Below are 22585 nucleotides of genomic sequence, written 5' to 3'. Positions count from 1 at the left end.
GATGCCAATTCTTTCGAAGACTTCGTATTGGAAGATGAAAGTTCCAATTGCTCTGAACAAGTAGCTGGATGGTTGGTATTCTTTATAATTATAATTACACAGGTCTTTTAATATCTACATATACACTCGGATAGGAAAAGGCTGGCAGATTGTTTCTGCCATTGATTCTCTACCCTGTTCTATATACTTTACAACATCAATAACATGTTTTTCCTATTTAGAGACTTTGGGATGCTTCCATAGGCTGCCCTCAGTATCTGGGCTATATAACCCTCTTTATCCCAGAAAATTCACATCTGGAAATGAACACCCTAAGTTTCAAGGAGTTCATAATTACAACTTTGTCGATCACAATGGGCTATACAACTTAACCAACCACTTGGAACCAGCCTCTAAACTGGGTGGCTGGAGCAAAACAGAGCAGGCTAGAGACAGGACAGTCAGAAATCCAACAGAAATTTAATTTCAAAAGTGAGAGAAACAGTTTTCAAACTAGAAAGCAGATTAGATGTGTCTTCCTCTCCCGGTGGAGGAGGAAGGGTGGAATTGCATTAATATGGCTGAGCTCTGAATTATTTATTTGTAGCTAGGTAAAGCACCAAACCATGTAGTGTAGCAAAAAGGCAACAGCTAGACAAGGTTTTCTGGGCTTGTTCATCCTGTTTGTGCTTGCCCTAGTTCGGGGACCATTTCTAGAACGTGAGAGCAAAGATTTAAGTGTTAGGTCAAACTTGGGGGACAGTTTACTTGCTGGGTTTTAGCTTCGGAAAACAGGGCATGTCCTCCTAATACTATCTTGATACTTTAGAGCTCATCTGCTTCTATCCATAGAATTTGGAGCCCTAATGGGATGGCAGTACCTAGATGAGGTACTATTCAGGGGTCTAATTACCAATTTGAACTTGGTATTATGCAAAGAAGGTTTTGCATCTGTTTTTTTAAACATCTGATTTTGCCCTCCCAAATGCCCTAAGAGAGAGGGAGCCCATTTGTAACAAAAGGAAAGAGTAGTGGATATGCAGTCAGGAAATGTGCTATTTATGGGACCATAGAATGAGTGTTAGAAGGCATGAGGTCAGCTCTTTTTACAAATAGGGAAACCGAGGCAAAACTCGTTCAAGTAACTTTGCCCAAACTCTCCAAGATAGCATGACATGGGTGAGATTTAAATTCAGGTCCTCTGAGTGCAGAGTTTATGGTATTTCCAAGGTGCTCTATTGCCTCCCTTAAAGAGGTGGGTTTTTTTTGTTTGTTTTTTTGTTTTGTTTTGTTTTTTGTTTTTTTTTTAGCAGTCCTTGCCTGTGTTGTATCCACACAACTTTCCTACAGCCTTGGTTCTGAACACACAACAATGCACACTTTGCATTGTGAGCTCAGATTCGAGATGGGGTTGCTTACAAATGAGTAAAAAGGGGTCATCAGTGGGAAAAAGTATAAGAAGCCCTGCTTCATAACTCCTGTCCCAGGAGCCTCTCCAAAGTTGAGCTTGTCCTCATCAACTCATCTTACCCCACCATCTCCCAATCCACATTAAGGGCCTTTCTGAGTGGGCAGAATTCACGTGGAAATTTAGGCAAAAGTGGAAGCAGGAACAACTTGACATCTCTTGTGGCTGTCCATAGAAAAGTGGTCTGGTTAGTAAATATTACTCAGTTGATGTTCTGATGAAAGTTAAACAGGTAGGGAGAAACTATTACAGAAGGTCTTAAAGCCAGATCGAGTTCAGACTTTATTCAATGAGCCATGGTATGGTTAATAGGAGTGATAAAATAGTCTTATCCTCTCATTTTTACTCATTTTGAAGATGAAACATAACTTACCAAGGGACACACAGATTTCCCCCATCCACCCCTGGGAGTGGGGAGGGGAAATGTAACATCAGATCTGAAACTCAAGTCCTCCTGACTAGAGGCCATGCTCTATCCACTGTCCCACCTACCTATTCCTTCAAGTTTTCTTTTGAACTGAAACCCAGAGTCCTCTCCAAATTTTTGAAAGTTGCAATCTGAGAGAATAAAGGACCTGAGGGGTCATCTTGTAAGTCTGTATCTCCTTTGCACAGAGCATCCCTTGCTAATACTGGTGAGCACCATTTGCCTGTTTTATGCCTCATTTCATGATATTTATTAATTTCATCAATCACATTCTATAATTCGATTTTGGAATTCTATTACCTCCTATTGTGAGTTCTTCCAAAATGTACTTTTTTCCTGTTTAAAAATATAGGATGGCTTTCATGGGACAACTCTGATGCAACTGAAGATGTCACTAAAACCTTTCTTTTGGGGGCAGCTAGATGGTGCAGCGGATAGAGCACCAGTCCTGAAGTCAGAAGGACCTGAGTTCAAATTTGGCCCTCAGCAGACACTTAACACTTCCTAGCACTGCCTAGGTCATTACTTGAATGACCTGAACAAGTCACTTAACCCCAATTGCATTAGAAAAAAAAAAAAAAAAAAAGAAAGTGTTAAAAAAAATTTTTTTTTAATGATCTGTGATCACAAGTGTAAAGCAAGCAGAGAAGGAAAAAAAAAAACAATTGAGTAATGACTGGTTCAGTTATGATTTGAAAAGTAGGTTAAATTAGGATATTCTGAGGATTAGAGAATAAATAACTCAATAGCCAGAACAACCACAGGAATTCATTCTGTAGATTTATCCCAACTCTTCAATGCTATAAAGGAATAGAAATACTGTACTTAAGAATGAAAGATAAGAGAAAAGAGAGAGAGAAGATACCTTTTCAAAACTTTTTGAAACAGCAGCATTCAGTTATTCCACCGCAGATTATACTTTAAAGAACATTGCAGGAAATTCTACTTTTAAAAAAGGGGACGGCCTGGGGGAATAGCCTGTAAAAAGATGCAGAGATGAGATGGAATCATGTATAAGGGCCAAGCAGAATAGTGTGGCTATAGTCCAGAGTGGAGGATACTAAAGGCTACTATTGTGACAAAGTGTAATATACAGAAAAAAAAAATGAATCTCAGATGAAGGGTCTTGCCTGTGGTAACACAACTAATAATTTCCAGTGGTGGGATTTGAACTGAGTTTTTTTTTTTTTTTTTTTTTTTTTTTTTTTGAGAGCATAATTTTTTAGATGATTATGTTTATTTTTAAATGTTCTAAAAAGTTATATGGCAGAATAGGATTCTGCTGAACTTTTAAGGAATCTAACATTCTTTAAACCTTTTTATTTTCAATATATATATATATATATATATATATGGATAATTATAAGACCTTGTGTTCTAATTTTTCCCTCCCTTCTCCCCATCCCCTCCCCTAGTATAAATGTGCAAATCTTCTATACATATTTCCACAAATATCATGCTGCACAAAAAAAAAAAAAAAATCAGATCAAAAAGAAAAACATGAGAAAGAGAAAAAAAATGCAATCAAACAACAGAAAAAGTGAAAATACTTTGTTGTGATTCACATTCAGTCCCCATAATTTTCTCTGTGGCTCTCTCCCTCACAAGTCTATTGGGATTGGCCAGAATCACTACATTGTTGAAAAGAGCCAAGTCTATCAGAATAGATCATCATTTAATGTTTTTGTTGCCATGTACAATGATCTCCTGCTCATTTCACTCAGCATCAGTTCCTGTAAGTCTCTCCAGGCCTCTCTGTATTCATCCCATTGGTCGTTTCTTACAGAACAATAATATTCCATAACATTCATAGACTATAACCTCTTCAGCCATTCTCCACCTGATGGGCATCCACCCAGTTTCCAATTTCTTGCCACTACAAAGAGGCTGCCACAAATATCAAACTGAGTTTTCCTGACTGCAAGTCCAATAGTCTAAGCATTGTACTACACAGCCTCTTGGGGAAGCATTTGGCTTGGGTTTTAAAAGACAGAAATTCAGTAGAAGAACAGGAGGGAAGGGATCTCAGGCCTAGGTCACAGCATGAGCAAGTAGGAGAGTGTAACAGAAAATAGCGCAGTTAGTAAGTCATGCAATGACCAAGGCGCAGAGTAATGAGATGAAGCTGGAAGAGTGCCAGACTGAAGAAGACCATCTTAAAATTCAGATTGGTGGTGGCTGACGCTGTTTTTAAGAGGGTTTTCTCAGGAAATCTGGGCAGAAAATGTTTAAGCACTTGCTGCTAAGATGCCTGAGCATGCTCAGTTAGGGGTGGGGTCTAAGGGAGATGCTTCAGGGAGAGACCCGTCCTTGGCTCCCCTGCACTGTGGGATATTCTAGGTGAAAAAGGCCGTACAGTACATCATTCAGCAGAATGAGTGCAGAGGAAAAGAGAGGGAGAAAAAGGGGAGCGAGGGAAAGAAAGGGGATGGAGAAATGAAGGGAAGAGAAGAGAGGGAGATGAGAGCAGGGGAGGAGATAGGAGAGGAAGAGGGAAAAAAGATGGGAGGAGAGAAAGGGGCGTGAAGACTGATGATAAAGAGAAAGGGTGGGGGGTGGGGGGACGATTGAGCGCGGAGAGGTGGGGAGGAGCCCGGGGCCCGGAGGGCAGCCACGGCGGAGGGAAGCCGAGGAGGCCGCAGCAATTCCTCGAAGCCTGAGCCCACCGAGGGCGGGGTCGGCGCGGGCGCGCTCCTCCTCCCCGCCCCCCGGGGCCCGCCTGGACGGGTCCCTCTGGTCCGCGCGCTCCCAGTCCGCGGGCAGCTCTTTCACTTTCGCTGTCGCCGCTCGTGCGCTCGCGGCAGTGGTCCTCGCCTCCCGGGCCCCGCGCGCAGCCCCCGGCGCGCTCTCTCCGGCCCGGGCGCGGGCCATCATGGAGGTGCTCATGGCCCGGGTGGTGAGCGTTCTGGACAAGCTGACCCCCTCCGAGGAGAAATCCTTCAAGCTCTACTTGAAAAGCTGCAGGCTGGAGCCCCGAATCACCATGCAGGACCTGGAAACGGCCTCCACGACCTCCGGGCTGGCCGATCTGCTGCTCAAGCGCTTCACCATGACCGGGACCCCCGGGGTCTTAGTCCAAGTGCTCCAGAAGATCGGCCGTATGGACCTGGTGGCCGAGTCGGGTAAGATGGGGCTGCACCTGCGGGGATCCGCTTCTCCGGGGTTGGGCTCCCGCCCTCCGGACTTCCTTTCGCTCGGCATCCTCCCACCCTCGTAAGAATAATCAGGGGGGACCCTCACTGAGCTCCCTAACTCCTCTTCCCATTTGTGAGTCTTTCTGGATCCCTGCCAAGCTAAGCTGCTGCTCCGAGGATTCTTAGCCCCATTTTACAGACGAACAAATCGAGCCTTAGACATTAAGTGATCACACAGCTAGTAAGCTAGTAAGTTTGCTTAATTTGCACAGCCAGTGAGAGTCACGTGCAGATTTGAAATCCAGACTTTTAGGAGAACGCCTTCACCTTGCTGCTTCACTTCCAGCTGACACCTGACAGAAAAGATGAAGAGATTTACTATTATTATTTTATCTTTTTATTGACAGAACATATGCATGGGTAATTTTTCAACGTTAACCCTTGCAAAACCTTCTGCTCCAACTTTTCCCCTTTTTCTCCCCACCCCCTCCCTTAGATGGCAAGTAGTCCAATAGATGTTAAATATGTTAAAGTATATGTTAAATACAATACATGTACACATATTTATACGGTTGTCTTGTTACACAAGAAAAATCAGATTTAGAAAGAAAGGAAAAATAACCTGGGAAGAAAAACAAAAATGCAAGTGAACAATAACAGAAAGAGTGTAAATGCTGTGTTATGGTTTACACTCATCAATTGGATCCTCTCATTGTTGAAGAGAGCCACGTCCATCAGAATTGATCATCATATAGTATTGTTGTTGAAGTATACAACGATCTCCTGGTCCTGCTCATTTCACTCAACATGTAAGTCTCTCCAGGCCTTTCTGAAATCATCCTGCTGGTCATTTCTTACAGAACAATAATATTCCATAACATTCATATACCACAATTTATTCAGCCATTCTCCAGTTGATGGACATCCATTCATTTTCCAGTTTCTAGCCACTATAAAAAGAGCTGCCACAAACATTTTGGCACATACAGGTCCCTTTCCCCTCCTCAGTATTTCTTTGGGATATAAGCCCAATAGTAGCACTGCTGGATCAAAGGGGATGCACAGTTTGATAACTTTTTGAGCATAGTTCCAAATTGTTCTCCAGAATGGTTGGATCAGATCACAACTCCATTAACAAATTATCAGTGTCCCTGTTTCCCCACATTCCCTCCATTATCTTTTCCTGTCATCTTAGCCAGTTTGACAGGTGTATAGTGGTATCTTCAGAGTTGTCTTAATTTGCATTTCTCTGATCAATAATGATTGGAGCACCTTTTCATATGAGTAGAAATAGTTTCAATTTAGATGAAGAGATTTTAAAACCCTCAGGGATCCAGATTGGCATTTGGGGCATTGGTTAAAAAGAGCAGGACTTGAAACCATCAGGAAGTCTCTAGGAAGGTAGACGATGTAATTGATGTTTATAGGAGTTATCTGATCTGTCCAACTTGACTTAGCTAGGAATGGGGACTGGACTACATCTGAGGTCCTGTGACTTCTAAACTTCTTTTCAAATGCCTGAGTAGAGGCCAAAAATATCTATAGATTGAAGATTGATTTTGATAGCTTCAGAAAAGATTAGTCAGGTGACACTCTTTCCCTGCCTTTATTTACCAAGATTGATGTTGTTCAGCTATATGCTAGGCAAAGCAGTAGAGGCTCTGTTTTTTTACCTTTCTTTATATCTTTGGTGCTTAGTACAATGTTGGGCACATAGGAAGTGCTTCAGGCTTGTTGACTCTAAGGAAGGACTTTGACAAAATCAGTGTTCTCTGCCAGCTTGCTTCATTCATTCTGTATGCACTCACTATCTGCTAGGTGCCGGAGATACAAAACTATAATTTAGCTCTTGCCTTCAAGGAGCTGACATTCTAGAGAAAATAACATTTACCCAGAAAATTAACTAAATTATGCACAACATCATTTCTGAGAGAATACTAGAAACTGGGGGTTCAGGACAGGAAGAGATGGTATTATTTAGGGGACTTTTCTCCATTCCCTCCTCAACTCTAAAGCAACAAATGTGTTTCTCTTTGGTCAGTCAAGGCAGGGCTTTTAAAGTTTTTCAACTAGAAATTCATTTTTGCCTGAGAAATGTTTACTTGGCCACTGGTACATAAGTATATAAAATAGGTATATAGATCAAACATTGACTTGATAATAAATCATAAAGAAATTTGTTTTAAAATAATTCTTTGGCATACATATAATTTTGTCCTTTGTTAAAGACGAAAGCAAATTCGCACACCTATGAGATGGTTGTGCTTGTCTATTTTTACAAACGGAATTAAATCTTGGTGGAATATTTGATACCTTTTCTTGTTGCAAAGTTTTTTGAAACGGCCACATTCATATGGAGTCAAGACGCACAGTTTGAGAAGCTTTGAGCTACAAATGAAGGTAGGGATTATTAAGAAAAAGAAAAGGTGTTTAATAGGCCTGGGCAAGAAACCTGTGAAAAGACACAGAGAAGCTGGAATCTTGCATAAGCGCCAAGCACCAGTGTAGCTGTAGTCTAGAGTAGTGGGTACTATTGTGAAAATATATGTGAAGAAACTTGAGTGTCAGATGAAGGGACTTGCCTCTGTTCACCTAGTTTATAATTGCCAGTGGCAAGATTTAAACTGAGTTTTCCTGACTGCAACTTCTCTAGTCTAGGCTTTGTACCATCCAGCCTCTTGGGTAAGCATTTGGCTTGGACTTGACATTGACAAATTGAATGGACAAAGAGGAGCAGGAGGGAAGAGATCTCAGCTCACAGAATAAGCAAGGGCTAGGAGGCAGGAGTATATAGCAGGGTTTACAGAGAATAACCCAATTAGTGTGTAAAGGACCCAATCATGTATTAGGGACCCAATTAGTATTATTAGGGACCAAAGCATAGAGGAATAATATGAAGCTGGAAAGGTGCCATACTATAGAAGACCATTGTATCTCAAAACTCAAATTAGAGTTGGCTGACACTATTTTTGAAAGGATTTCCTCAAGAAATCTGGGCAGAAAATCTATGTTTAACTACTTGCTGTTAACCTATCTGACTGCTGAGTTAGGGTTGCAGGCTTTAAGGGAGAGTACTTTTAGGTTCACTGCATTGGGAGAATCTTTAAGTCCCAGATTGATAAAAGAAGTAAACAAATCTTATCCCCTCATTCCACAGCTTACTTTTTCAAAGCACTAGGTTTATCAAAGGCTTTTCTTGATATAACCCTATCAATATTAGCATTTCTGGTTGCCTGGGGAGAATCTGAAGGATCTAGTCATTAGCCCAGGGTCAACAATGATAAGCAGCAGAACCCCTACCCTACCCGCCCAGTGGAGATTTGTAAATTATCAGGAAAAGCATTTACACTTGTTGCTTGTCTAGACTTAAGAAAGCGATGGAGAAGACATTAGTAATGTAGGTTAAAATAAAAAAATGTTGTCCAGTATGTAATCTTCTCCCATCACAACTCCTTCCCCCAACCCAAAGGTGATTATTCTACAGATTTCTCAGCAGGCCACTTGAACTCAGATCTTTTAATTCCAAACATGCCCTTTCCACACCAGACTTTAGACTTACTCAAGTTTGAAATGAAGCCATATAGAGAGACTTAGTCAATCCAATCTTGTATATAGAAAAGGGGACAATCCTTTGTCTGCTTGGTCCCAGAGGACAGAACAAGGAAATCTCGGTGGAAGTCATAAAAAATAAAGCATATTTAGAGTTAAAGTATAGGGAACTTTCCCTAAGACTTAGAACTATCCCCAAATAGCTTGAAAAACTTCAATGAGGCTTCCCCTAACTCTGGGACAATAGTGGGTATCTTCAATGGGAGAATAAATTTTATATCAGGGATAATGTAGAAGGAGATTCTTGGTCAGGTATGGATTGTCTCAGAGGGCTTCCAACTCTGTAGTTTGAGAAAAGACTAAGTCTTGGTTGGCATATGGGGAAAAGAGTCAAGTGCATATTAAACTCTAAGCTTTGACATGGGTAATCAAACTAGGATGGCATCTTGAGAGTGGAAAACCTTTTGCTGGGATCCTTATTTTCCCTTTTACACCTTTTTTTAATCAATATGTTTTGATGTCCCTCAATCTCTTCCCTCACTCTATCCACTTTACTGGAGAGGAGATGATCCCAGTAGATTCTTGCTACTCTGTTACAATAAACACTTTCCTTTGTGAGGAGCTTTTAACAGTATCTGTCATAGCAGCAAATACAGTTATGGGTGAGCCCAGCAGCAATGTGTTCACAACTTTCAGTTCTCCCACCTCATCTCCACCTCCTAGCTTCCTTTTAATATCAGCCAAAATCTCCCCCTTCTATAGGAATCTCACCTTGTCTCCCATAATCCTGAAGCTTTTTCTTTGATAGGATCTCTAATGGAGGCCATTTAGACTTAGTCTGTGCACAACTGTCTGCATGGTGTCTCCTTAGGAGTGTCTTACCTTTCTTTGTGCCCTCAGAATTTGTCCCAGTGCCTGGTACATAGTAGGCACTTAATAAATGTTTGCTGATTTGATTCCAGTTTTAAACTATCTCCACTGTCAATTTAAAGAAAGCTAAATATTAAATTTGTACTTAAGATAATATGTTGCTTTTCTTTATTTTTTCCATCTATTTGCTTATTTGTCCATTTATTCATTTCTGCATATGTCTGACTATTTATTTGTCTATTTACTTTTCCACCTGCTTTTTTTTCCTGTTATAATCTTGTAAAATTAATTAAAACCTTTGGACAAAAGACTCTGACTCTATCTACGTTTTTCTGATTTCATGAAAGTCATTTCTTCTGATGGCCTGCTCCTTCCCCCTCTTTCCCACAGACTTTTTCCATTTACATCTTTGCTCTAATTCTTCTTTGCCTTTTGCTTCCTTTCTTTTCCCTACTCTCCATCATGATTTATGACACATAGACAAAAGCTTGAAGACACTCAAAGAAATTTTTTAAAAAAGTAAATATTTAAGCACTCCTGTGTACCAGATACTATGCTGTATGCTGAGAGTAAAAACAAAAGTGAAATAGTTCCTGCCTCTTAAGGAACTTACCTTGTGTTGAGGGAGACATGAACAGATAGAGATATATGTAGAAAATGCTATCAGATGGACAGAATCAGCTATACCCAGAGAAGGAACACTAGGAAATGAGTGTAAACTGTTTGCATTTTTGTTTTTCTTCTCAGGTTATTTTTACCTTCTGAATCCAATTCTTCTGGCGCAACAAGAAATTCATTTCTGCGCACATATATTGTATCTAGGACATACTGTAACATATTTAACATGTATAGGAATGCCTGCCATCTAGGGGAGGGGGCGGAGAGAAGGAGTGAAAAATTCAGAACAGAAGTGAGTGCAAGGGATAATGTTGTAAAAAATTACCCATGCATATGTACTGTCAAAAAAAAAAAGTTATAATTATAAAATTAATTAAAAAAAAAAAAAAAAAGAAAATGCTATCAGAATCCATGGCCATTTCAGAATCCATACCCATTGACTTTGGGCAGTAGGGCAGCTGCTGCTTTGGGAATCAGGAAGGATCTCATGTGAAGATGGAACTTGAACTGACCCTTGAAGAAGATCTTGTAAGAGGCAGCAATGAGGAGAGAAGGATACATCAGGTGTGCTAAACAGCCAGATAAAGGCAGAGAGATAAGAACTAGAGGATTGTGTATGAGAAACTGGAGGGAGATCAATTTAGCTGGACTTGAGGGAGCAGTAAGGGAAATGTTGTGTAGTAGCCCTATGAAGATAAATTGGGTTCAGAAAGTAAAGGTTTTTTAATAAGGACTTATATTTGATCCTTAATAGGGAGGCACTGGAGCTGTTTTAAAAAGGGAATGACATGGTCAGACCTATACTTTAGGGAAATCATTTTGACTGACGTGTAGTAATGAGTTAGAGGGAGAGGAGCTTAGGGTATTGAGATTTGATGCAGAGGCTGTTGTAATAGGTCAATGGAAAGGCTAAACTAGAGTGGAGGAGAAGGAAACCTAGGGAAGAGATATCATGAAAATAGAAGTGATTTGACAACATATTGGATATGAGAGGTGAGAGTTGGGCATCATGCTGGTTACTGACTGGAAGGCTGGTGATTTACCGCACCATAAATAAGGAAGTTTGGAAGACAGACAGTAATATTTACGAGGAAAGCCAATGAATAGTGTTTTGGACATAGCTTGTATGAGACTTTTATGGTACCTCCAGTCAGAAACCCCTTAGTGGTAAGGGCCTGGAGATGAAGAGAAATACTAGGGTCATATGTGTAGATCTGGGAGTCATCTGCACCAGGACCATGCTTAAATCCCTGGAAGCTAATGAAGTGACCAAAAAAAGAATAGTAGCTGTAGTGATCCGTCAATTCCAGAAGAAAGAAAGAGAAGAGAAACTTTTTTTCAAGACAGACCCTTGGGATTCATTCACTGTTGAGGATCTTCAAAATGGATGAGTGTCAAAGATGCTGAGAAAGAGCTGTCAGATAGGAAAGAGGAGAAAAAAAAAGAAGCAGTTGGTGACATAATAGAGCTCTGGGCCTGGAGTTCAAATCCAGCCTCAGATACTTCCTAGTTGTATGACCCTGGAGAAAACACTTAACTTGTTTGCCTGAGTTTTGTCAACTGAAAAATGGGGATAAAATAACACTTTCCTCGCAAGGTTTTTATGAGGACCCAATGATAGAATATTTGGAAAAAGTGCTTTATACACAGTAGATTCCATATAAATACTTATTCCCTTTCTCTAGTATTACAAAACACCATTGATGATTTTTTCTTGTGCAACACGATAATTGTATAAATATGTATGCATATATTGGATTTAACATATATTTCTACCATGTTTAATATGTATTGGACTACTTGCCATCTAGGGGAAAGTGTGGGGGAGGAGGAGGAAATTGGAACACAAAGTTTTGCAAGGGCTAATGTTGAAGAATTGTCTATGCATATGTTTGAAAAATAAAAAGCTTTAATAAAAAAAAAAAGATAGAAAAAAGGAGATAGAGAGTAGTAATTAGCACAGAAGGTAAAGGATTTTTGAAAGTAGAAAAGGCTTAGGTCTATTTATAGGCTTCAGGGAAGGAACCCCCAGATAGAGAGAGATAGAGGACAAAGAATGAGGGGAAATGATTGTAGGAGCAATCTGCTGGAGGATACAGGAGAGAATGGAGTGAAGGAAATATGGAAGTGATAAAGAATATGTGGGAAAGCAAGAAATAAGTAATCCTATGCTTTGTTCTTTCTTTCTTTTCTTTTTCTTTCTTTCTTTTTTTTTTTCATCTTCTTTTCCTGAAAATAGAAACTCTTTCAAGAACGAGTGTGAAGAGAGCATATGAAAATGATGGCCCTGAATTGGTAAGGTCTTAAGTTTTTATCTAATCTTGAGTAATGTAAGTATCTAACAACTTCAAAGCTTCTCATTCAGGCAATGGAACTGGCAACTTAACGTAGCTGTAAAAAGGAGCTTTGTATGTTATTTCATTCCTTCCTTCAAAAAATAAGACTCTCAAAAAACTTTATCCCCTCTGGAACAAAATGTAGACTCCTGTTTTTGGCATTGAAAGCTCTTTGAAATATGGCTGCAGCCTTACTTATTTTTTTTCCTTGAAGCAATTGGGGTTAAGTGACTTGCCTAGGATCACACAAATAGGAAATGTTAAGTATCTGAGGCTGGATTTGAACTCAGGTCCTCCTGACTTCAGGGCTGAGACTCTATCCAATGCACTATCTAGCTGTCTCCCAATCAAACTGATTTCTGCTTGCAGCTCATTCTCTGGTCAAGTACAATTGAATTGCTTGATTTTCTCCATAACCAGTCTTCCATCAAACTGTGTCCAGAACTCTCCCTCATCACTTCTACCTCATGGAAACTCTGGTTTCATTCAAAACTGAACTTAGCTGCCACCTTCTTGTTAAGGGCCAACCCTTTACCCCAATTGTTTAAGTTCTCCCAATAGAATGACCTTTGTTCTTACAGTGTCCAGCACAGTGCTAAAATATATTAAGGACTTAATAAATGTTTGCTGAATCCAATCATCTCATTAGTTCCTTAAACTCAGTGAGGGAGGGAGAACAATTATTATTCCCATTCCTATTCTAGGTAGCCAGGTAGTGTCCTGGATAGAATGTTAGACCTGTAGAAGACCTGTGTTCATTTTTTTCAGTCCCTTATTATCTACAGGACTTTGGGCATTCAGTCTTTCTGTATCTCAGTTTCCTCATCTATAAAATAGAGATAATATACTATGAACCTTCCTTGGGTTATGATGATCAAAGAAGATGATCTCCTTTCTGCCAATGATACAGTGCCACATGAATATTAGATGCTAAATTCCTGTTTCCCTTTTACAGATGAGAAACCTGATTTGATTAAGGACACAGGAAGTACTGGAACCCAAACTTAAACCCCATTCTTTTGAATCCAAAACTTCTAGTCTTTCTTTTGTACTGCATCTCACCCTCATTTCTAGCTGTTACCGTATTTGCCCATTCCTTACTTATTTACATTACTTCATTATATGCCCCATACATATTATGTATGGGGGCTCTGGAAGCAAGGCAGTCATGTCCCACCGGAGCTCCCAGAAAAGAGTGGGGGTCCCTGCTGCATTTCAGAAAAAGACCAGTGGAAAACAAACAGGAGGAAAAGGGAAGAAAGTGATAGAGCTGAGGTCTGGCTTCCCTAAAGAGTCTGTTCTCTTTGGTCTCAGGCAGCCAAAGCATCCTAGAAGCAGTCTCAGTCACTAAAATGGATTCCAGGCTCTAAGAAGCCAAATTTATTTTAGTTCATCTAATATCCAGGCCCTAAGACCTAAACAGACAATTTTTGTGCCAATGGTCAAGTTGATACTTTATGGGAAGAAGGGTCTCTTCTGCTCAGTATCCCCCTCCCAAAAGCTAAAATGTTAAGGAATGCCAGGGTTTCTGTGTCTATCTCACTTGGGCTATTTCTGTTTCCTATCCTATTTCTGTTTCCTATCCTGTCAGGATAGGATACCCCTTTTAGGAGTAGATACCTCTGGACTGACTTTTGGGAGCAGGAAAGAATGAGAGGACTTAAATGGTACATTCTCATCACAGTCCTCAGTACCATCCCTCTGGAGTTAGGGAAATTTTGGGAAGTACACACTATGTCTAACCCAATGAAATTTATTTAAGTTTATTTAAGTTCTTGGCTTGTAGACAGGATGAGAAGTATCTAGCACCTAGGAAATCCATGATATTATCATTCCTGTTCCTTTAAAGACTACGCATTTTCCCATATAAAGTCAAACTAAACGCCTCCCTCACCTCAGAGTGGTAGGATGCTAATTGGTGTGTGGTGGTAGTGACACATTCATGGCAATTTTGTTAAAATGGCCCTGCTCTACTGGTTCTGTGTATTTCAGAATGGTGATTTGTAATGTTAAACCTACAATATTTCAGAGAACTTTAGGGATTTAGAAAGAAAACAAATCTATTCAAACATACACACGCATCCTTCACCCCAAAGAGAGAAAGAGAGATGATGGGTTTTAAGCTCTCACATAATCTCCATCAATAAGCCCAGGAGATAGCATATGAGCTTGTGTGTCTAGGGAGTTATGTTTTCTGATGCATGGGGTTAAGTTGTGTTTATTCATTTTATTTACAAACAGGAATGCTATAAAATGGACCAAAGTCGGAAGGCCTTTGTGATGTGTATGAAGAATGGCAGACCAGGGGCTGAACAAGATTTAAACCTAATAACAAACTGGCTTGAAAAATGCAAGTTTAAAAATACATCCTGTATAGATCCTAATGAAGCAGTAAGCATTATCTTAATAGAATTTTATTTTTCATTAACTTAATAGGATTTTATTTTTTCAATTTCATGTAAAGAAGAAGGGTAAACATTCATTTTTGTAAGATTTTTGAGTGCCATTTTTTTTTCTCCATCCCTCCCTTATTTCTTCCCTCTCCAAGACAGCAAGCAATCTTATATAGGTTACACATTTGCGATAATTTTTAACGTATTTCTATATTAGTCATGTCATAAAAAAAAATCAGAACAAAAGAGAAAAACCATGAGAGAGAAAAAGTTATAATAGTATGCTTTGATCTGTATAGTTCTTTCCCTGGATTTGGATATTTTCTATCACAAGTTTATAGGAATTATCTTGGATCATTGTATTGCTAAGAAGAGCTAAGCATTAAGCCATCAACATTTGTAACTGACTTTTAAAACGTTCTTCCTTTTTATAAGGTAATCATGAATGCTACCTAACACTGTCTTCTTTCTTTAAAAACCCAAGAAAAAAGGCGTAGTACTTTTACTGAGAGACAAGCGTAAGGGGTTAATGGATTCTGTTACAAGGCTTTTCAGCCTTTTAAGTTTTTCAGTGGTATTTAAGGGTCTATAGAACCTATTATTTTCCTAACGTTTACTCTAAAAGAAAGCCTTCTTATGTTTCAAGAAAATGAATGCTCCAATAGTTGCTTTAATTATACAATGATTACAGAATTGTATTTGAGATTCATGTTCAGATGGATGGGTCACCTCAGAGTCCACTCTTATTGGTTGTCTCTATTTTGCTCCCCTTTACTCTGACTGATACCCTGCCTGACTGGAAAAATAGCTTAGGGAAATCAGTCTCCTTGTCTTGGATCCTATCCCTGGTCCCACTATTGCCAACAATAATTGATATTGTATTTTTGTACATTCATTCATTCTATTTTAGTTTTGTAAATACAATTGGAAATTGGATTTCCCATGTGTAACTTGAAAATTCATGATGCAATTTAGCTTAGTACCTCAATGCAATCATAGAAAATAATTCCGGAGTCTCATATCAAATATTTACTCTTCTGATTTTTTTCTTGCCTCTTAAACCTCCTGTGTTCCTGAATGCCATATTTCTTTTCAAAATTGCCTACATACATAACAATGAGACTATCCTAGCCACTCACTTCCTTTTAAGTCTCTATATTTTATGTAAGAAGATGTGTAATGAATGTTGCACCCTGGGCAAAATGAGGGAATTCTGAGAATTACTGTTAGATAATCTAAATGATTATAAGGCCAACCTTTTTACAAACACATTTTCCAATGCTTTTTGCTGCAGGAATTAACTAAACAATTAAAAAAGTTTCGAGATGGAATAAAAGATGATGTTAGCTGTTGCCTTGTTACTCTTATGGCCCATGGAGGAAAAGGCTTTATAAAAACAAAAATGAACGAGAGAGTCAACTTATCAGACATTTTTGAGATGTTCAACAATGAAAACTGTCCAGCACTTCAAGAGAAACCAAAGATTTTTGTAATCCAGGCTTGTAGAGGAGGTAAGCAGAAGAAACAGAACCCATCCCAAATGGCAGGGGATTCTTAGGGGATTTTTGTTCCTAGGAAATTCTGATCCTGATTTTCGTCCAAGAAGAACTTTTCCTTTCTCTGCTGCCATTCCTCAGACCACAAGAAGAAATCCTCATTAGCTGCCTCTTCATATCCATAAAGATGTCAAATCTTGTATATTTGTAGCCCCAAAGTACCATATTGTTAAACTCCTACAAGTTAGAATGTCTTAAATCTTTTTAAGTAAATAGATTCAAGATTTTAGTATTCTTAAATCCAAGTTGGGATACTTTGCCGTGGTTTCTCAGGGTCCAGTGAGAAGCAGTGGAAAGGGTTGTGTATTTGGAGGTAGATGACATGAGTTTGAATCCTAGTTCTGTCATTTAAAACACTACAAATAATACCCTGCATTTTTATAGAAACTTGACTTTTACAAAGTGCTTTACTTACATTGTTTATGCTAACTCACTCTGTGACTTCAGTTAAGTCATTATATAACTTCTGTGGGGCCCAGTTTCCTTATTTGTAAAATGAGGGATTGGGCTGGATTATCTTTAAGGGCATTTCCAGCTATAAATTTATGATGCTATGACTCTAACATGATGAACTTGCCACTTCCTAGACTACCTATTGTGGGAAATGTCACTGTTCAGATGTGAGCAGTTTGCTCCTGGGATCTGGCTTGCCTTCCTTCTCTGGAGCTCTTCAGGCCTGTGTTTGTGAATTACCTTTCCAAACATATGCAGTGACACAAGCTTTTTTATGATCTGTTCTTTTATCATTACTACCAGATCATTGTGTATTCACATTTTGTCTCACAAAAACAGATCAAAGAGATGGTGGTGTTGTTGTAACTGATGATGAACCAATGGACCTGGATTATTCAGAGAAAAAGAGACTTCCCACATTCAGTGATTACTATACCATCTATTCCACTCAAGAAGGTACCAGTGAATTTATGTACTACTAAGGCATATTAAGTGAAAGTGGTCGTGTTGTTAAAAATCTAGTTGTGGTTATTTAGATTTCATATTTGTACTAAACCTATGCTTGTTAATTACCATATAAATATAGAGAACCAAAACCTAAAATGAACAATTCCACATTCTTTCTAATGCTCAATTAATTCAACCCACTAGGATTTAAACCTTCTGGTTCAACCATTTGTAGTAAGAGAGATTTCTACTGAGTCTGTTATTTTATATTTCAATCCCTTATTTAGATGCAAACAAAGATGGCATGATGATAAAATTTTCACTTAGAAAGTTAATGTATTAGATGTCAGAATCATAATCCAGAAAGAGATGAACAGGCTTGAATAGTGATCAAAACTTAGTGAGATGTAAGTTAACAAGGATAAAGATTATGTCCCTAAAATAGAGGGAGATATGGCTAGAGAGCAATACATTTGGAAAAAGACCTAGGTTGTTTCATGAAGTAAAAGCTAAACATAAGTCCATATTGTGTGAGAAGGTCGATGGGCAGTGCATTAAGAGCATCTTTTTTAAGAGAGACTTTCAAGAGAAACTTGCTGATCAGGTTGAATGTTGAAAACTTATTTGCATATATTTTAAAAAACAAAAAGTTATTATTTTTTAAGAAAAAAAAAAGAAAGCATGCAATAATAGGAAAAAAAAAAGGAACTTACTGATCATCCCACTGTTCTCTGCCATGGTCAGACCACATGTGGAATCTTGAATAGCCCGACAGGTTGCTAGATAGCACCATAATGCATGAGAGGCAGGCATCTTTCTAAGTTCAAATCTGGCCTCAGACACTTGAAAGCGTGTGACTCTGGGCAAGTCACTTCACCCTGTCTTCCTCAGTTTCTCATTTTTGAAATGGCAAACCCATCAGTATCTCTGCCAAGAAAAGTATATTGGAGAATGGACAGTACTAGAAACCTCCAGAACAACTATCTCACTTTGGGAAAGGCATTGAAAGCCTGAAACAAGTGGGAGTAGGATCACCAGGATGGTAATATGTTTTGAAGACTATTTGGGGATGTTCAGAGATTAGGGGTGACATGATAATTGTTGCCAAGTATTTGAAGGGTTACAGTTGTAGAAGAGTGATTAGATTCATTGAGCTAGGCACTAAAAAGGTAGAAATAGGAAGAATGGCTGAAAGCTGCAGAGGAACAGGCACAGGTTTGATGATGGGGAAAACTTCCCACTATGTACAGTAGATTGGTTTGGGAATCGCTGGGTCTCTTGTACTAGAGATCTTCAAGCAAAGCCCTGGTGACCATTTGATTGTTAGCCATATTGTCGAGTAGATTCTTGTTCAGATATGCGGTGGAACAGATGGCTCTTGATGGTCTTTCAAACTCTAAAATTCAGATAGTGTGTTGGGTCTCCTAGAGCCCCCCTAGGACTAGTAACATAAAGTGGCTGCCTTAGCACATAGTAGGTTTTCCCTCATTTGAAGTCTTTAGGTAAAGGCTGCCTGACCATATGTTTGCAGATGGTGTATGGGACATCCTTGGCGTTTGGAATCCCTTTTGCCTATGAGCGGATGATCTAGAAACTAGCCAGCTACTTTATAGGGTCTATTTGAGACTCTGAAAGTTGCAAGTTTTTGGCTGAAACATCACTGGGAAAATATAGGCCACACTTTAGATAATATCTGGCATCCTTCAGACGATTTTGCTGACCAGTCAAGGCTTTTACTGGTTCCTGACCCCCTCTGTCCATCAGTTACTGATCTCATCTGCCAGATTCTTTATGGCAAAGCATTGAGACTGCCTTGTTAGTGTACTAGTGGAGGTAAGGATCCAAGGAACAGTTTTGGGAAACAGTGAAAGTGTAAATCCTGACATCTTAATGGAAATGTAGAGATGTCTTAGTGGTTCAGAGAACAAAGGGATATCTTACTTAGTAAAAGGTTTTTCTAGCTTCCATTCCATATATTGTGTTTGTATAATAGTTCAAATAATATTGTGTAATAATAATTTAGATCACTTTAGGAAATAACAGAAAGCATATTCTTATTTCTCCACTGATAGATTATGTTTCTTTACGCCACCCAAAAGATGGTTCTGTGATGATTCAAGCAATAAATGAAGTCTTTGAGCAGCATGGAATGAAGTGGCATATTGCAGATTTTTTTACTCAAGTGAGTATTCAGTACGTGGATTCATGCTCCATATTTATTTTCTTCTACCAGGACATTCCCTGGAATTCCCTAAGGAGGATTTCTGTATGTGTGTGTGTACATATGCCTTGGCGGCCTGCACTCTTCCCTGAAATCTTTCTCTTTCTAAGATGATGTCTTCCTTCTCTGAATTCTTTTTTTCCTGTTGTTTTGTTTCCTCAGCAGATTTTCAACTTTTCTCAGGACAGGTTCATGCACCTGTTGGTGTAGTTAGGAAACAAGGGGCTGAGGTGTTCATTAAATAGCCATTTCTGTCTTTTTCCCTATCTCCTGCCTCTGTATCCCAACAGTTTTGTTATTGTCCAGTCCTGACAGATGAACCTGGAATTAGGAGGAACAACAGAGCCCTCACATTCTTAGGACTGACTGATGGGATATCAGTGTCAAATTTATTACAGATATCATCTTCATCACCAATCTAATAATACTTTACATTGCTGTTGTGTTCTACAGAAACATTTTCCCCTTTGAAACACCTCCAGAAAACCCTCCCAAGCCTCAAATCAAGTTTGTAGGTTGGGAAGATGACATCTCTAGCATCTGTCTCCTCTTTCATTTTACAGAGACTCTAGTTAAGGCCCTCATGCTATGAGGACTGTAGTATCTCAATTGGTCTTCCACTTTCCAGTCTGTCTTCTACATAGTTACCATAATAATCTATAATTAATAATTTAAAAATAATATATAATAATTATAGTATACTATACTATAGATTTTACCCTGTCATTCCCCTGCTCAAGAAGGTTCAATGGCTTCCAGTTGCTTTGTTTGACATTTAAAGCCCTTACAATCTGGATACCTACACAACTAGACAGACATCGACATAGATAGACCCAGAGATATACAGACAGGCAGCTAGACTGACAGACACACAGAGTCTCCATTTCATCTATGCTGGCCTATTCTCTGGTTCTGCAGACTCAAACCCTGTCTTTGATGCCTAGAATGCAGTGTCTCCTCATCTCTGCCTCTTGGGATTTCTAGCTCTTCTGCTAAGTTTAGCTCTGGCTTGCTTCCTATACAAAGGCTTTGGCCAAATGTACTGGAGTTATTGGAACTCTGCCTTTATCTGTGTCCCTCATCATTATTTTGCCTTTATTTTGAATATACTCTGTATATACTTATCTTTGTGCACAGTGTGCTTAAGAAATGTTTGTTTAATAATCAGTAAATATTTATTATCAGTAACTATCAGTTATTATTGAATGCCAGATACCTTGCTAAACTTCAGGGATACAAAAAAGGTAAAGCCAACAGTGCCCACCAGAAACTCCGCTATTTATTTGTTGAAATGAATTCACTCCTTCCTATGTATAATTTGTGCTTTTTATCTTGTAGGTGAACAATAGAGTGGTGCACACAGACTATTACATGGGTAAGGATCCCATAAAAGTAGTACTGGTCATGGAGTCCACTCTCACCAAAGCTGTGTTTTTCTGAGTTTTGGAAGAGGAAAAGGAGGAGGATTTTAAATACAAAATAACTTGTTTCCTCATTTGCACTGTGATTCACACAATATGAAACACTTCTGTGAACTAGTTGAAACCTGCTGTGGAGATTTCTAGGATTGTACAAATCTGATAAAGATGTATGGGAGAATAGATAGAGAGTAGTTCTCTTTTGTCAAAATAATGTCTCTAATTGTTTTTTTTTAAATGGATTTCCTATTTGTAAGTTTTTCTTCAAATGGTTTATTTTCCACTTGAATTCTTAATTCTCTTTCATTAAAAAAAATTAAACTTTTGTTCCTTCAGTCATTTCAAATTCTTTCAGCCACAGGATGGTACAGAGAAAAGGTAAAACAGTCCTTAATATCAAGGAAATTGTAGTCTAATGGGAAACACAAATAAATGACTATGATCATGTTTATGTGTATGTGTGTGTGTGTGTGTGTATATATATATATATACATATATATATGTATATATGTACACACAACTCCACTATTTATACACACATGCACATATATACCTAGGATGTTTTTAGCTATTAAACTTTAAGATTGCACTATGGCTTTAGGGATACTCATATCTGGATTTTACAAATATGAAGACTTGTCTAAAGCCACAAAGCTATTTGTATGTCTAAGGTAGAATTCAGATTCAGACTTTTCAGCTCCTGAAAGAGAACAATTCATTCCCTTTTTTTTCAACCTCTTGAAACACATACCTCCATCTAGCTATTTCTCCCACTTTTATAATTTTATTACATATTTTAACATTCCTTTTCAAAAAATATATGTTGAGTTCTAAATTTTCTCCTTTCTTTCAGCCCCTCCTCAACCCATTGAGAAAGCTAGGGATCAATTATACATATGAAATCATGGAAAATATTGCCAAATCAGTCATGTTGCAAAAAAAAAAAGCAAGAAAAACAAAGAAAGATAAAAAAATTATACTTTGGTTTGCACTCAGAGTTCATCAGTTTTCTCTCTGGAGATGGATAGTATCTTCCATCATGGATCCTTTAGAATTGTGTTGGATGTCTTGTTCAGAGTCGTAAAGTCTTTCACAGTTGATCATCATTACAATATTACTGTTACTTTGTAGAATTTCCTTTTAGTTCTGGCCACTTCACTTTGCATCAGTTCATATGAGTCTTCCCAGGTTTTTCTGAAACCATCCTGCTTATTATTTCTTAGAGCACAATTTGTATTACATTACAATCAGATACCACCATTTGTTCAACCATTTCCCAATTAGTGGATATCCCTCCATTTCTCATTCTAATTTGAGATATTCTCAAAGGCCTCACTCAGGTCCCTGTTCTTCCATGAAATCTTCATAAGGCACTTTTTAGCAAACATTGGCTTCTCTTTTTTTAAATTTCAGATACCAAAATCTAGCATTTGCTATGTATTATCTAATATCCTCAAGTTACTTCTTAATATCATAGGCTCTAGAAAATGACAGAAGAGAAAAAATTATTTCCTTCAATCCCTTCATTTAAACAGATGAGATAACTGGCAAATAGAGGTCATGCAACTAGGTAGTGACATTGCTAGCTCCGGACTGAGTTCGCAAGTGTGTAAAAACTTTTTCTCCCATGAAGTTGAACTGTTAGGTAAGACATTTCAATTCTACCAGTAACAGACCTGTTAATGGTTGGTGATAAAAATGCTGATATATTTGGGG

General features: G+C 38.6%; 1 protein-coding gene across 1 annotated transcript; it reads left to right on the top strand.

Annotated features, from left to right (window-relative positions):
• The first annotated feature begins 4469 nt into the window (after positions 1 to 4469).
• LOC141545184 (caspase-14-like) lies at positions 4470 to 21193 on the top strand. Its single transcript, XM_074272202.1, has 7 exons — positions 4470 to 4996; positions 12285 to 12340; positions 14623 to 14772; positions 16069 to 16285; positions 17123 to 17239; positions 19303 to 19412; positions 20790 to 21193. The coding sequence occupies exons 1-7, from the start codon at positions 4747 to 4749 to the stop codon at positions 20889 to 20891; spliced, it is 1002 nt and encodes a 333-aa protein (XP_074128303.1). The 5' UTR covers positions 4470 to 4746; the 3' UTR covers positions 20892 to 21193.
• Positions 21194 to 22585: the final 1392 nt, after the last annotated feature.

Source organism: Sminthopsis crassicaudata, chromosome 5 (genome assembly GCF_048593235.1).
Source record: "Sminthopsis crassicaudata isolate SCR6 chromosome 5, ASM4859323v1, whole genome shotgun sequence".
Taxonomy (NCBI): Eukaryota; Metazoa; Chordata; class Mammalia; order Dasyuromorphia; family Dasyuridae; genus Sminthopsis; species Sminthopsis crassicaudata.
The sequence above is the reverse complement of the archived record's forward strand: the minus strand, read 5'-3'. Positions and strand labels throughout refer to the sequence as shown.